Source organism: Phacochoerus africanus, chromosome 1 (assembly GCF_016906955.1).
Source record: "Phacochoerus africanus isolate WHEZ1 chromosome 1, ROS_Pafr_v1, whole genome shotgun sequence".
In the NCBI taxonomy this organism is placed as follows: Eukaryota; Metazoa; Chordata; class Mammalia; order Artiodactyla; family Suidae; genus Phacochoerus; species Phacochoerus africanus.
The window spans coordinates 28,211,246-28,226,675 of NC_062544.1; the positions used below are offsets into that span (position 1 = coordinate 28,211,246).

General features: G+C 49.7%; 1 protein-coding gene across 2 annotated transcripts in view; it reads right to left on the bottom strand.

Annotated features, from left to right (window-relative positions):
• Window positions 1-15,430, bottom strand: part of SH3PXD2B (SH3 and PX domains 2B) — a 122,735-nt gene that overhangs the window by 105,246 nt on the left and 2,059 nt on the right. Inside the window, exon 1 of one of the 2 annotated variants that reach the window (XM_047788831.1) lies at window positions 14,096-14,170. The exons of the other annotated variant lie outside the window; for it this stretch is intronic. Coding sequence (XP_047644787.1) covers window positions 14,096-14,155 — 60 coding nt within the window. The 5' untranslated portion in view covers window positions 14,156-14,170. Of the gene's footprint in view, window positions 1-14,095; window positions 14,171-15,430 lie in introns of those variants that run through there. 2 annotated transcript variants of the gene reach the window in all.

Genomic DNA, 15,430 nt, shown 5'->3' on the forward strand with positions numbered 1-15,430 from the left:
TCCCAGGCTGCCGGGAGAGCCTGGGGCACTGCAGGAAATGGAGCTGAGAGATTTAAAGTCAGGGCCTCTCTGGTGTTAGCAGGGCTGCCTAGGGAGAGGTGGACAGCCAACAAGAGCACCCACTCTGTGCAAGGCATTAAGTCATGAAAAAGAATCAAAATGGGCCACATTTATTGGGCTGATCAGGCATTACACTAAGTACTTGGTTTATGCTAAGTCACAGGGTCTGGAGACTCAGAAAGGGCAACTGACTTACACAAGGTCACACAGCCAGTATGTGACAGAGCTAAGATCTACACTTGGGCTGTGAGACATGGTGAGAAAAGCCCAGGAAAAGGCCCAGCCCAGGGCCTGGCACACAGGAGGTAGCTAACAGAGAAGACAGCGATTGAATTATCTCACAGGCCGCAGGCCCCCTAAGAAACACTTTACAGCTGCTCACAGAGCACAGAGGGCTAATTCTGTTGGTGGAGATTGGAGGGACCCTCCAGCCAGGAAAACAATTGCTTTGGATCTTGAGGGATGAGTAGAAGTTCTCCAGCTAAGAACAAATACTAATGAGTTCTTGCAAAATCCCCAGCACACTCTGCTCTCAGGAACCCTATGGAGTGAGGCTTATTTCCATCCCATTGCACATTGCTCGCTGTAAACTGACATTCAGAGAGGGGAGGGGGCTGGTCCAAAGCCACGTGGCTGCTTAGAGAGGATGTAAGAATTCGAATCCAGCTTTGTCTGACTCCAGAATGCCCCCTCCAGTCCCCCAACCAAAGCCACAGTCACTGCAGCAAAAAACGGCAGTAGCTATCTAAACCAGAACAAGAAATGTGGGGTCCCCCAGGCAGTGTCTTGGGGAGTCTCAGTCCACAGCTGCCAGCACTGGGTCAGGGGGCCCAAGAGAATGCTGCTCGCTCTCCAGCCACACCACATGGAACAGGCAGCCCAGTCTCAAGACAGCAACAATGCAAATAGCACAGCCTCGCAGTTGGATCTGGGTTTCCATCCTACCTACACCGCTTCCTCGAGCAAGCAATTCAGGAGCCTCAGTTTCCCCATATGATAAATGGAGATGCTAACACAGTCAGCCCTTGGTGTCCATAGATTTAACCAAGCTCAGATCGAAATTTTTTTAAAAAAAGAAATTCCAGAATCTTCCAAAAAGCAAAACTTGAATTTGCTGTGTGCTGGCAACTATTTCCGTAACACTTATATTATATTTATAGCTATCTACATGGCATTTACAGTGTATTAGGTATTATAAGTAATCTACAGATGATTTAAAGTATTCCAGAGGATGTACAAAGGTTACATGCAAATACTACACCGTGGTATATAAGGACTTGAGCATTCATGGATTTTGGTATCCATAAGAGATCTGAGAACCAAAGCCCCACAGATACCAAGGGATCTTGGAACAGTGTCACCTGTCTCCAAAGGCTGTTGTAAAGTGTAAATGGGACAGTGTCTGTAAGATGCCTAGCAGAGTGGTGGCTCTTAACCCCCTTCCACGTAAACAGAGTGGGTTCCTTACGCCCAAATCCAACCCAGATCATTAGGCTGAACTAAGTGAACTCCCCCTTGTTAAGTCAAAAATTGACCACTTCATACGGTTCAACCCAAGAGCATCCCAAGGGGTTAGAGGATTCCACCTCTGCCCACTGGACTAGACAGAATTCGTTGCTTTTCTCGAGTGTTGACTATACGTCATATACTGGGATGACTCCCCCACTTATAGATGAAGAAGATACTGAGGTTCTGAGAGATTAGGTAACCCAACCCAAACCCCACAGGTAAAAAGTGACCAAGTCAGGATTGACACCCAGGTCTGGCTGTAAAGCCAGTGTCTTAACCACCACGCACAATGCTCGGCCTGGTACCAGCAAGAGGTCACCACAAGGAATCTGATTCTGTCTCAGCTGAAGGATGCCATCAATGGCCAACACCCTAGAATCATGGGACCTGGGGATAGAAAGGGCCCAGGAAGACATGGTTTCATTCAGGGAACACGTTAGGCACCTGTTCTGGTGGAGCCCTGGACTACGGGGGACTTGGGGACTCAGGAGAGAGAAGACAAGTTAACAGACAACTAGACCCAATGTGTGAGCACTGACATGGGCTTGGTCCACTAGGAATGTCAGCCTCAAAGCTGCGTGTCTTCACTGGGCGGCAGGCAGAAAGAGGCCGCCTATGACGGTCTGGGATACTCCCTAAACGACTGCCCCCTCCCCTTAAGTGCACCTTCGCCATTCTGTCCCACTGGGCTTGGGGACATGAAGAAGGAGGGGGAAAGAACTAGATGAGAACGCAGAGGGGCTGAGCTTGCAAACCCTGGGGACGGCCACCCATTAGGAGCATCATAAGGGAAGTAGGGATTCCTGCACCAGATTAGGTTGGGGCTGCATACGTGGGTTCCAAATTTAGTACAGCAAAGAAGCCTTTTTCCCCACATGAAACCATATGTGGTTCTGCGGGTTCCTTGGCTACCCCTGTGCTCATGCCCTGCTGGGCTTCTCACCAGACTAATCCTCCCAGCCTCGTGTGACCTGTGTGGACTTTTCTGCCAGTCTCTTGTGGCTTACCTTTTTATTTTGATTTTTGGCCACTCCCAAGGCATGCAGAAGTTCCCGAGCCAAGGATTGAACCTGCGCCGCAGCAGCGACCCAAGCCCAAGCCTCTGCCGTGACAATGCTGGACCCTTAACCACTGCACCACAAGGGAACTCCACTCTCTGGTGCTTTAGATACAGCTCTACGAGACAGGAAAAAAGGGAGCCAAGGAAGCAGGGTCCCTTCCTTCTTCCTCCCTCCAGGAAGCTTTCCAGACTCCGCCATCCCACACTGTTCCCTCTCCTCCAGAGAAACCTGGGATAAAACATGAAAATACAATACAAAGTAAAACAATGTCACTGCTTGCCACCGCCAATGGTTTCAAAGTGTTTCCTATGAGGCTACACTGCCTTACTGTTTCCACTCAGCAGGGGTGGAAAGTAAGACCCAGGGAGGTGAAGTAACCTGTTCCATCCAGCTGGTAATAAAGTCTCACGGCAGAGGCTGAGCCATCTATGTTTCTACCACCAGAGACGAAGCCTTAGGCATAGTTTTTTTCCAGATCCTTTTTCTATATGTCGAAGTGGTTTATGAAATTAAGATCACATCACACAAATGATGTGTCTTTTCCACTTGCGTTATATGGCGAGCATCTCCCCATTTCATTAAACATTCTTGGAACAAACCATTTTTCAAGGCTTCCTGACAGTAAGGCTGTAAGGCTACATATCATTTATTTAATCCTGCCTCCAATGATAAATATTTAGGCTATTTTCAATATTGTTTTAATTACTGCACTGCTAAATATCCAAATGGATAAGCCTTTGGAGAAAACGGCTTTTAGATCTTACGGCTGCAACCTGGACTCGTCCATTTAGGGCATGTTTCTAAAGAGTGGTCATTCCAGACCACCTGCCTTCTATCGTTCGCGGTTGCTTATTTAAAATGCGTATCACTAGTCAGGAAATGGTAGTGATGACGACAGTAAAGATAATGTAATACTTGGAGGTAACTATTTATTCAGGACTTTCAGGTGCCAGGCACTGCTCTAAATCCTTTACATGAAAAAACCCATGGTAGGTATTTTTTTTCTTTTGTCTTTTCTGCCTTTTCTAGGGCCACACCTGTGGCATATGGAGGTTCCCAGGCTAGGGGTCTAATTGGAGCTGCAGCCGCTGGCCTACGCCACAGCCACAGCAATGATGGATCCGAGCCGCATCTGCAACCTACACCACAGCTCACGGCAAGGCTGGATCCTTAACCCACTGAGCAAGGCCAGGAATCGAACCGGCAACCTCATGGTTCCTCGTCAGATTCATTAGCCACTGAGCCACGACAGGAACTCTGAGTAGGTACTATTCTTACACTCATTTTACAGGTGAAGAAACTGAGGCCCAGGGAAGTTAAGTCATTTACTAAGGTCACACATTCCGCCAGTTACTGACAAATCCATACCATCTGGCTTCCAAGCCCAACCTCTGAAACTTCCACCCAGAAATCTTTCACCGTTTTGTGCGTGTGTGTGTGTGTGCGTGTGTGCAGGTGTGCGCGCGCGCGATGTGCGTGCCATGGAGCCATTAGGCAATCTGACGAAATCTATATTCCCCTTCCCAAAATTGTTTAAAAATGAATAAAATAAAGCATATCATATTCCAAATGAAACTAATACTAAATTGAAATTAAAATGTTAAAAAAATAAAATTATAAATATATGCACACTTTAATAATGCAGTAAATAACAAAACTAGAAGTGGGTTAAGCAACGGCATGATTCTGAACCAGTAATGAGTAAAAATGATCTATTGGGATCTACGCAACAAGTGAAAAGTGACATGAAAACATCTGTGAATTTCCACCAGTGACAAAGTCACAGGTATTACTAGTGCCACTGAGGGCTGCGGCCTTCATTCACAGTGGAAAAATTGTGGTTGGAGGTTAGTAAGAATAAAAATGTACTCTTTCCCCTTCCAAGTTCAAGGACCCTCTGAATTCTACCCATTTTAAGAACTTCTCTGTTAATGATAGGTTTCCCTGTCCCAGAGCAGCCATCTCCTTTTTAATTTTTAATTTTTGGGGGGCTGTGCCTGTGGCACGCAAAAGTTCTTGGGCCAGAGATCAGATCCGAGCCACAGCAGTGACTACACTGCTGAATCCTTAACCACCGCTAGACCACCAGGAAACTCCCCATCTCCTTTGGACCCCAGCTCAGAGCGCCACCTCTCTGTCCTAGCAGGAATGCGCGGGCCAGGCCTCAGACCCCTGGCCTATCCCCTAGCCCCACGCCAGGCCTACCACAGCCGTCATGCTTTGGTGACATGTTCCGAACAGATGGTGACCTCTGTGAGGACAAAGGCTGCCCGGTCATCTTAGTCTCTCTTGGGCTTGGGGCCAGGCCTGGCCCAGAACAGATGATAAATCCACATCTGTGCAACGGACTGGTAGCCAAGGGTGGCCTGAAGCCACAGGCTGCTGATTCACACCTTGGCTGGGGGGCAGGAAATGGTGACGTCACTGTGTGGGTTTCTGGCTTTCTTTGCTAGTACAGTAGGCAGGGGGTCCACGCAATTCTGCTTCATTAAGCAGAACAGAAAAGAGTATCCTTATGTGCTGCAAGGTGAAGTTTCCCTTCAAGTCCGGGGGATGAGTTGACTCTACCCTTCTTTACATTCAATGCTGGGTAATAAAGCTGCGTATGATCCTGGGCAAAGTACTACATCTTTCTAAGCCTCAGTTTCCACATCTGGGAGATGGGCTAACAACAGTAACTATGTAGCAGACATCTACCATTTCTACCTGTCCAGGCTCCGGGCTCTCTTCTTCCAACAACAGTGCCCTGAATCTCCTATGACTATTGGCAATTTCATTGTGACTGTCCATCAAGGTATCCTGCCCTCGCCTGGCCAAAGGATGGTCAGGTGACCTGGCTGGGCCAATCGGATTCTCTCTTCCTGGAACTGGACTCCTGAGTGGCCAAAGGGACTGAGGGATGGAGCAGCTGCCTGCTTCCGGTGATGCTCTGATGCCCACTGGCAGTTTCTACCTCCTGGATAGCTCCAACGGGCCAAATCCTTCTGTGTGCAGGGGCTGAGCCTTCCCCTCGGTTCTGCCAGAGCCATCTTCCCAACACATTTCCACCAGCTTAACTTATTTCTGTCACGTGCAACCCAAGAATCCTCCTACTCCTTACTAGGTGGAGCTGCTGCTCAGATTCAGTGACATAAAGCACGAAAAGTCTTGAGCATATAAGAAGCATTCAAATAAATGACAGCTATTCAATAATAATAATAATAAATGATGATTAAGTTCTGAGAGCAAAACAAATCTGGAGCTATTTAATCTCTCCCAAATTTGAGAACTCCTACTGGTTTTCAGAGTCCCCTCTAATTTTTCCTATCCTCCCCCACCTAACTGCATCATCACTGTCTGCACACAGTCCTCCTGCGGACAGGTGCTCTCTCCCTTCAGCCAGGTGTGTCTGTCTGGCCTCTCTAGTCTCCTGTGAAAGGCCTTCCTGCCTGCCCATCAAGACAGGGAAGTGTCAGAATCCCCATCGAGGCTCAGCAGAAATGAATCTGACTAGCATCCAGGAGGATACAGGTTTGATTCTTCACCTTGCTCAGTGGATTAAGGATCCGACGTTGCCGTGAGCTGTGGTAAGGTCGCAGATGTGGCTCAGATCCTGTGTTGCTATAGGCCAGCAGCTATAGCTCCGATTCAACCCCTAGCTTGGGAACCTCCATATGCCACTGGTGTGGCCCTAAAAATACAAAAAAAAAAAAGAGTTCCCATCATGGCTCAGGGGAAACAAATATGACCAGTATACATGGGGATGTGGGTTTGATCCCTGACCTTGCTCAGTGGGTTAAGGATCCAGCATTGCCATGAGCTGTGGTGTGGGCTGCAAATACAGCTTGGATCTGGTGTTGCTCTGGCTGTGATGTAGGTTGGCGGCTATGGCTCCGATTCCACCCCTAGCCTTGGAACTTCCATATGCCTTAGGTGTGGCCCTAAAGAGCAAAAAACAGGGGTGGGGGCGGGGGAGTTTCCCTGAGTACCAGTTCCACCCAAGCACTCCAGATTCCATCTTGGACAGCTCTGGTCCTGAGCCAGGGGTCACGGCCTTCTTGAGGGTGGAGTCAAGAGGGTGGGGCTTTCTACTCTTTTATGGCTCTTGGCCTAGTCAGCAGCCCCCAGATCCCTGGGGCTGCCACTCACCCATCAGGCTCCATCTCCATCAGTGAAATCTTTCCTGCTTTTTCCAAACATGCCACAGGCTAGGGTTTCCGCTTCCTCGCTCTCCTGTTCTCTCAGCCTGAAATCCTCCTTCCCCTTCTCCACTTGGCAGCACCCCTCCTGTGCTCTGGATCAGCCTTGGGTCACCTCTGCTGTGCCGCCTTCTCTAACTTCCAGAACCCAAGGGCACAGGCCTCTGCTCATTCCCAAGTCCCAGATGAGCCCTGAAACTCCTTGTCTACCTGTCCTTCAGGGCACTTGACCTCCTCGAGGTCTGAATTCCCTGCTTTGCATACGTCTGTGTCATCCTTGTGCTTAAAAGTGCCTGGCTCCTGGAGGGACTTATATCTGTTCAGTGAATTCCCAGGAAACACTGTTCATATTATAAGGTAGGAAGGAGGGTCTCTTTCTTTTCATTCCTTCCTTCCTTCCTTCGTCTTTTTAGGGCCGCACCTGTGGCATATGGAAGTTCCCAGGCTAGGCACCGAACTAGAGCTGTAGCTGCCAGCCTACACCACAGCCACAGCAACACAGGATCCAAGCCAGCCCTGTGATCTTCACTGGATCCTTAACCCACTGAGTGGGGCCAGGGATCAAACCTTCGTCCTCATGGATACTAATCGGGTAGATTACCGCTGAGCCACACCGGGAACCCTAGGAAGGTTTCTTGGTTGTTGTTTTATTGAGAGTGGTCGTTTTGACAGCACTGCCAGATAAGTACAGGATGTCCAGTGAAATCCGAATTTCAAATAAACAATGAATACTTTTTTAATATAACTATGCCCCAGATATTACCTGTTTATCTGAAATTCAAATTTCACTGGGCATCCTGTATTTTCATTTGGTAAACCTGGCAGCCTAAGTCCTGGGGTGGCCCAGGAGGGGCCTGCAGAAGCAGGTGGGAGAGCTCTGTGTACACGTACACACACACACACACACACACACACACACACACACAGACACCACCTGTACCTCTGGTTCCTTTTCCCCTCACAGTCAGAAGAAGGCTCCAGGCCAGCAAGTGTGAGGCAAGAACACCCTGTAGTTTGGAGAACGGGGTACAGGCGGGATGGCTTGTGGCAAACCACCAGGCTTTGCTTGTGGCAAAGCTCGGGCCCGTGGGCGCCCAGCAGAGCCCCTAAGGATGCGCTACACCAGCCCCTGCCCATGGGCCCACTTGCCAGGCCTCCGGAGTCTATCACATCAGCCAGTTCCCACGTCCTGCAGGGGGCAGGATGCCAGCCCCACTCAGGGTCTGATGACCCCTCTGGGAAGGGACAACAGGGCCCCAGTCTCTGGGCATTACCCCAGCCGGGAAGCTCCAAGGACAGCTGTCCCAGCAGCACCGTGCCCCTGGGCATCAGGCACAAAAGCTAATTTAATTTCCCCACCAAAGCCACCCACTTCCCAGGGGGAGACGGCTCGGGGCCAACAGCAGGTGGCTGACAGAACCAGACCAGAACCCAGGCTCTGGGCACAGAAGCCACCCTCGCAACCTTCCAGCCTCATGGCTTCTGAACAAGCCTCATCTTCTCTCCTCGGGCCAAGGGTGGTCACACCTCACCCCTTGTGCCCACCAGGCTGACAGCATGCTCAGCCGGAGGCTCCCTTTCCTACAGCTGCAGTGACGCACAGCTGGCCTTGACCTCCAAGGGGAAGGAGAAAACTGAGTCACACCAAGCAAGACCGTTCCCCCAGCACAGCTTTCTCCAAGGAAAAAAGCCTGCCTGATTTGCAACAGGATATGAGTGTCCTGGATGAGAAGTACAGAGAATGGAGACGTCTCCTAGGCCTTTTTTGGCAGTGTGACAACCATGCTGTGTGCTGACTCCCCTGCACCTCCAGGTGGGTGACAAGCAGATGGATGGTCTGCCCAGGGGAGTGGGGTGTGGGGCCCACCTCTAACCTGAATGGCCTTTCCAGTGCACCCTTGACCTTGGGGTGCAGAGCACAGAACTCTTTCCAACCTACTCAGATCCAAGCGCAACGGGAGGGAGGGGCCTTTCGACTAGGAAAGCATTTCCTTGGGCCTTCTTTCCCTCATTTTATTTTATTATTATTTTTTTAATTAAAAAATTTTTTTTATGGCTGAACCTGCAGCATATGGAAGTTTCCAGATTAGGGGTCAAATTGGAGCTACAGCTGCTGACCTACACCTCAACCACAGCAATGTGGGATCTGAGCCACATCTGTGACCTATAGCACAGCTCAGAGCAACACCAGTTCCTTAATCCACTAAGCAAGGTCAGGGATCGAACCCACGTCCTTATGGATAACAGCTGGGTTCCTAACCAATGAAGCCACAACAGGAACTCCCCTTGTAGTATTTTAAACTCATCTTTTGCCACTTCTTGGGCTTGAGGACTTGAAAGCTACATCCAGAGCCCTGGCTCTGGGGCAGGAACTAGGGAGAGTCTCAGAGGCCAGCACCTACCTGGGGAGGACCGGCTCTCAGAGGAACTAGAGAATTCTGCTGCTTCAGGACAGGACCGGGTGGCAGGGTGTGGGCACCTGGCTGGAGCCACCACAGTTTGGCGCTGCTCCTCCTTTAAAATGAGCATGCGCTGTTTTTTAAATTTGTACTAAAAGCAGGAATATATGATCCACGCAGAACATTTGGAAAACAGAGAAATGCACAGACGATTCAAAAAAAAGTGACATATATCTTATCAGCTATACTTCTGTGCCTTCACAGATGCAGATTTCCAGCCTGCATGTGTAAGCAGATGGGAGTCAGCCTGGGCACGAAGTCTTGCCACCAGCTTTTACGATTGAATATTCCTGTGACCGAAGATGGAATGCATTTCTGCCATCTCGATGGTATTCTAGCACGTGGATTTAGGATGTTTTACTCATCTTGTTCTCTACTGATGGGTATTTAAGTGGTTCCCAACTTTTACTATCATAAATGATTCTACATGTGTACACTCCTAATATGGCTCATAGTTTCTGAGCCCTTCCTCTAGGCCAGGCCCATTCAATTCTCACACCAGCCCTATGAAACTGGAACTATCATCATTCCCATTTTACAGGTGAGGAAACTGAGGTGTAGAAAGCGTAACTAATTTGTCTGAGGTCACACTGATGGTAGGTGGCAGAGCAGGGATTTGAACCCACACTGTCTGGCGTACCTCCCCTGCTTATCGGAAGCATGGAATGGCACAGAAACAACGTTTGAACTCAAGCGACATTTAAGTAAATCCGAAGAGATGCTAGCCAACCCATGCTCTTTGACCCTGACAACTGCAGGAGCCGGGTGTAAGAGTGTAGCAGGTTGAGGATGACCCAGCAGGTGAGGTGAGGGGCCTGGTGCCCTGGAACCCTGGCCCAGACAGATCAGGATGGCACAGCGCGCCTGACAAGGTCCTCTGGTTTTTAATCAGAAGAAAGCAACAGTCATTTTTTAAAAACCGACCTGAGGGGTCTTAATGCCTACTGAGGGTGCTACCTCTCTGCAACGCAGGCGGGGCACGGGACCAGCACCCACTTGCAGAGGAGGCAGGCAGGCTCTGCCTTGCTCACACGCCTATCCCAGGGCAGCAGGGTGTCCAGCCTGGAGGCCGCACCCCCTACATGCCTCATGAATGAAAGACTAAGGAAAACACATACGGGCCCCCAGGGTGGTAGGCAGGAGAGAGGCAGAGATGTGGCTCACGGCTCTTATCATTAATACCAGTTTTCATGACCACCACCGATTGTGTGCCTTTAAGACAGGAGGCATCAGGCTGGGCAGTATGTGAGAATCGCCCTCTCCTTACAGGTAAGCACTATTACTGCTCCCATTTTTTTTGGTCCACACCTGTAGCATGCAGAAGTTCCTGAGCCAGGGATCAAACTTGCAACGCACCAGTGACAACACCAGATCCTTAACCTGATGCGCTACCAGGCAATTCCCACTGCCCCCATTTTAGAGGAGCTCAAGGAGCTTGTCTGCAAGGTCACCCAGCTCAGGGGTTCAGGAAGAGGACTCAAAGCCAAGTTCTTTCATCATGAGGGAATGGTCCATAAGAAATGTGCTAGGAGCTGGCATTTATTCCCAAGCAGGAAGGATAGAGAATGGATTGTGGGCATACATTATCTAAACCAGCACACAATCCGCTTAGAAGGAAGACACGGTCCTCATTTTATAGATACAGAAACTAAGGCTCCGAGTTTCCTTGGGGCACAGTGGGTTAAGGACCTAGTGTCGTCACGGCAGTGACTTGGGTGGCTGCTGTGGTATGGGTTCGATCCCTAGCCTGGGAACTTTCACATGTCTCAGAAGCAGTCCCCCCTCCCCCCAAAAAAAGAAAAGAAAAAACAAACTAAGGCTGGGGGTTAAGTGAGTCACCAAAGACCATGCAGAACTTGAATGCAGGAATGTTTGTCACTGACACCCGAGTTCTTTCCACTCAAGTTTGCTGGCCTGACCTGCATGTTTCTGCAAAAGGGGGTGCTAGGATGGCTACGGGGGTGCTAGGATGGCTAGGGGGGAGGCAACTGGGGACCGGAAAATGGAATGTAGCTAATTTGGGCAGCAGATTCACAGTTTGTTTCAGACCACTGAGCCTGCCAGCCAGAGGCCTCCCCTAGACTGAGATAAGAATGTCGATGATGCCTAATAAGGGTGTGACCCATCCTGTGAAAGGCAGTTGCTCAGAGGAGAAACCCTTGGCTCTTGGAGCCTGGCGAGTGGAGAGGGAGGTTTCGAGGCGTGCAGCACATCCAGGCGCACAATGAACCCAGAGCTTCCCTGGAGTGAGAATGAGTAAGGGCTGGCTGTGGTCTGTGCTTCGTCAATCCGGGATGAGCAAATAAGACTAAAGGGCCCAGAGGGGGGAAACCCGAGCCTGGAAGCTTAAGTGACCCATCTGTCTCATGGTTCAGGGGTGGGATCACAAGGCTGCAGAGATGTATGTCAATCCCCACCTGGCCACTCCTTGCTGTGTGACCTCAGGCATATGTCTGTACCTCTCTGAGCCTCCAGTCTCAAGAGGGAATGGGAACATTAATGTAATTATCTGAAGGACAAGGACCCTGAATGCATAAATAAATTTCATCAATTAACAGATCAATAATCCACAACCCAATATACTGAAAAAGAGGCAAGAGATAAAACAGGCAATTTGCAGAAGATGAAAGTCAAACAGCTGATAAAGATGTAAAAAGATGCTCAACCTTACTAGCAAGCAGGGAAATGCAAACAAGCACGGCCATGAGATACTATCCACACCCACTAACAAGTCTGACAATTCAGAGTGTAGGCAAGGACCCAGAGCAAAGACCCATAGTCACAGCTCCTGGGGAAATAAATGCACAAGTGAAAATGCACAAACCCCGAGACCCTGCAGTCCCGCCTCAGCTGTATGTGCAAGGAAGCACCTCTAAGAAAGCATCCTAAAAGTCTCCCATGGGAGCTCAGATACATAGGGATATGTTCATAAATGGAATATTAAACAGCCATTAAAACGAACTGGAGCTATATGCACCAATGTAGATCTCCAAAGTGTCCTGTTTTTACACCATTTTAAAACATTCAATCCAAGGTTAGAGAGTGCTAAAAAGGTAAAAACAGGAATTCCCATCGTGGCTCAGGGGTTAATGAAAGCGACTAGCATCTAGGAGGACGCAGGTTCGATCCCTGGCCTCGCTCAGGGTGTTAAGTACCTGGCATTGCTGTGGCTGTGGCGGAGGCCAGCAGCTACAGCTCCGATTCGACACCTAGCCCAGGAACATCCATGTACCACAGGTGTGGCCCTAAAAAGACCCCCCCCCCCAAAAGTAAAAACATTAAAAGGTACATGAGGCCTGAGTGAGGAGGGGAGTGACTGCCACAGGGCACGAGGGATTTTGGGGGGTGACGGAAATGTTATAAAATTGGGTTGAGATGATGGTTGCACAGCTCTGTACACTCATTTAAAAAATCAATGGCTTGTGTACACTTACAATGGGTGAATTTTATCTGTCAGGAAAGCCACTGGAAAAAAAATGTCTATTGGTCCATTTTTAAAACATGCCTGGGAATGATAAGCACCAAATGTAGAATACTGGGTTTTGGTGGGGGGTGGTTGTTGGGGTGGGTAAACAAGGGGCTCTGCATCTGTAGCATTTTATTTCTTAAAAAATAAAAATAGAAACTATTTGAAATGAGTAAGGCAAAATGGAAAGACCCGACGGCTGGATGGTAAACAGACAGGTATTTTACTTATTCTATATATCTCTGTGTTTGAAATGATGTACAAACAGAATGGAAAAGTACCTATTTCAAGGGGCTGTTGTGATGACTAAATACACACAGGGGGCTTAATCCAGTGCCTGGCCCACAACAATGGATTAAATTGCAGCTATTATGCAGCCTGCTCTTCTTAATCTCTAAAGACCTCAAGACACAGCAAGCCAGTATCTCCTGGACCCAGCTGATGGACACTCTCTTCTTCTCTTTCTCTGCTTTTTAGGGCCGCACCTGCAACATATGGAGGTTCCCAGGCTAGGGATCTAATCTGAGCTACAGCTGCCGGCCTATGCCACAGCCACAGCAACTCGGGATCCGAGCTGCGTTTGCAACCTACACACCACCTCACAGCAACGCTGGATCCCCAACCCACTGAGTGAGACCAGGGATCGAGCCCATATTCTCATGGATACTAGTCAGATTTGTTTCTGCTGCCCCACAATGGGAACTCCCCGGACACTCTCTTCTAACCCCAAGGCTTCTGTATATCCCTTTCCAGTGCTAGAAATGGGGTGATCCAAATAAAACCTGCAAAACAGGGAGCACTTCCTCCTCCCCTCAAGCCAGAAGATAACCCAGCTGGGGAGGGTCCCCCAGGGTATGGCCCTTGAAAGCCTTCTTTCCATTCATTCAGAAAGCCATGGGCTCCAGGGCAGGTGAGATGCTGGCACAGAAAGGCCAACAGATAGACAGAGGACAGTGGCTCCAGGGTAGCTCTCTCCAAATAATAATATTGTTGATATTATTGTCCACAATAATCCCTACCCACCCGTGGGGATCTCAGAGGCCCTGGGAGCTCCTGCCCCTGCATTTTCCAGCCCTGGTCCCTGGTTCTGTCCCTGGGCCCATCGAGGATGTCTCTGCCCGCAGCTGAAGGAGGTCGGGGCCAGGCACAGTGAGGATAGGTGCCCTGATCCTGGAGCAGATGCCATTTCAGGTGGAACAAGGTGCCCAGTCCTGATGGGCAGCCCCGAACTCCAGGTGTAGTTCTCCAACCAGATCTGCGGCACCTGTGACCTGTTCCCTCCCAGGCAACCAAGTGGTGAGCAGGTAGAGGGGAGGCAGCTGCAAATGGGGAGCAGGTGGTGGGGAACCCTCTGAAACTGACCTGTGTGTTTTCATGCAGTGGTTGGAAACACTGCCCTTCTGGAAACACGTGAGGAGACATTCTGGCTTGTCATAAATGGGAGGGCGATGCTACTGGCATCTAGCGGGCAGAAACCAGAGAGGCTGCTGAATACTCTACAACGCACAGGATAGGCCCTCACGACAAAGACGGATCTGGCCCAAGATATCAATAGTGTTGAGAGGAGAAATTCTGCACCAGAGGGTAGTGGCAGTATTTACAATTTCTGGACTATAGAGGCTCAGGGAGGTAAATCGACCAGCTCAAGGTCACACAGGAGGAAGTGGCAGAGCCTAGGGCTGTCCACCTCTCCTGCTCATGCTGTCTCTCCAGAGTGGCTGGGCCAACTTCAGAAGGGAGGATAAAAGTCCGGGCCCACGGCAGTAGCTGCCTCGGTGCCCGTTCTTCCCAGAGTGGCAGGGCCAGGTATGGCTTGAGAGCAGGGGTAGGGTCACTGGAAGTTTCTGGTGGGTCCCCTGCCATCACAGCACCTAATTTTCTCTGTTTCTGTGGATGTGGGTGACTAGGGCTTCAGGTCAACCCACCACCCCTCTTCATCTGATGAACCCAAAAGACTAGCTCAAAAGGAGGGAGGCCCTCTTGAATCACAAAGAGTGACTAAACCCACATGCAGCAAAACAAGTTCATGGTGAAATTCCTCCTCATGTGACTTTGGTATGTTCCCAAACAGAGTGACATGGATACCACAGGGCAGGGAGACAGGCATCTAACGGTTCTGGAATGTCAACCCTATTGGTCACATGTCCTTCTCCCAGGAAGTGGGCACTACTACCCCCACTTACAGACAAGGAAACTGAGAGTTGGGCAAGTCGTGACGCCAAGATCTGAACACAAATCCATGTGAATATTCAGAGACTTGTTTGAAGGGGCCCCTAACAAGTGACTGAAGGCTTAGAAAGATGCCCCTCAAAGCCGCAGAACCTCTAAAAAACAGGCAGGCAGGGATCTAAGCAGAGAATGAAAAGCCTCAGAGTGGTCACAAATGATGGCAGTTTTTTGTTTGTTTGTTTTTGTTCTTTTTTCTTTTTAGGGCTGTACCTGCGGATATGGAGGTTCCCAGGGTAGGGGTCGAATCCGAGCTGTGGCTGCTGGCCTACGCCACAGGCGCAGCCACGTGGGATCTGAGCTGTGTCTTCGATCTACACCACAGCTCACAGCAATGCTGGATCCTTAACCCACTGAGCGAGGACAGGGATCGAGCCTGTGTCCTCATGGATGCCAGTCAGATTCCTTTCTGCTGAGCCACGACGGGAACTCCGTAATGACGGCAGTTTTTCAGGGGACTTTGCTTAGAGA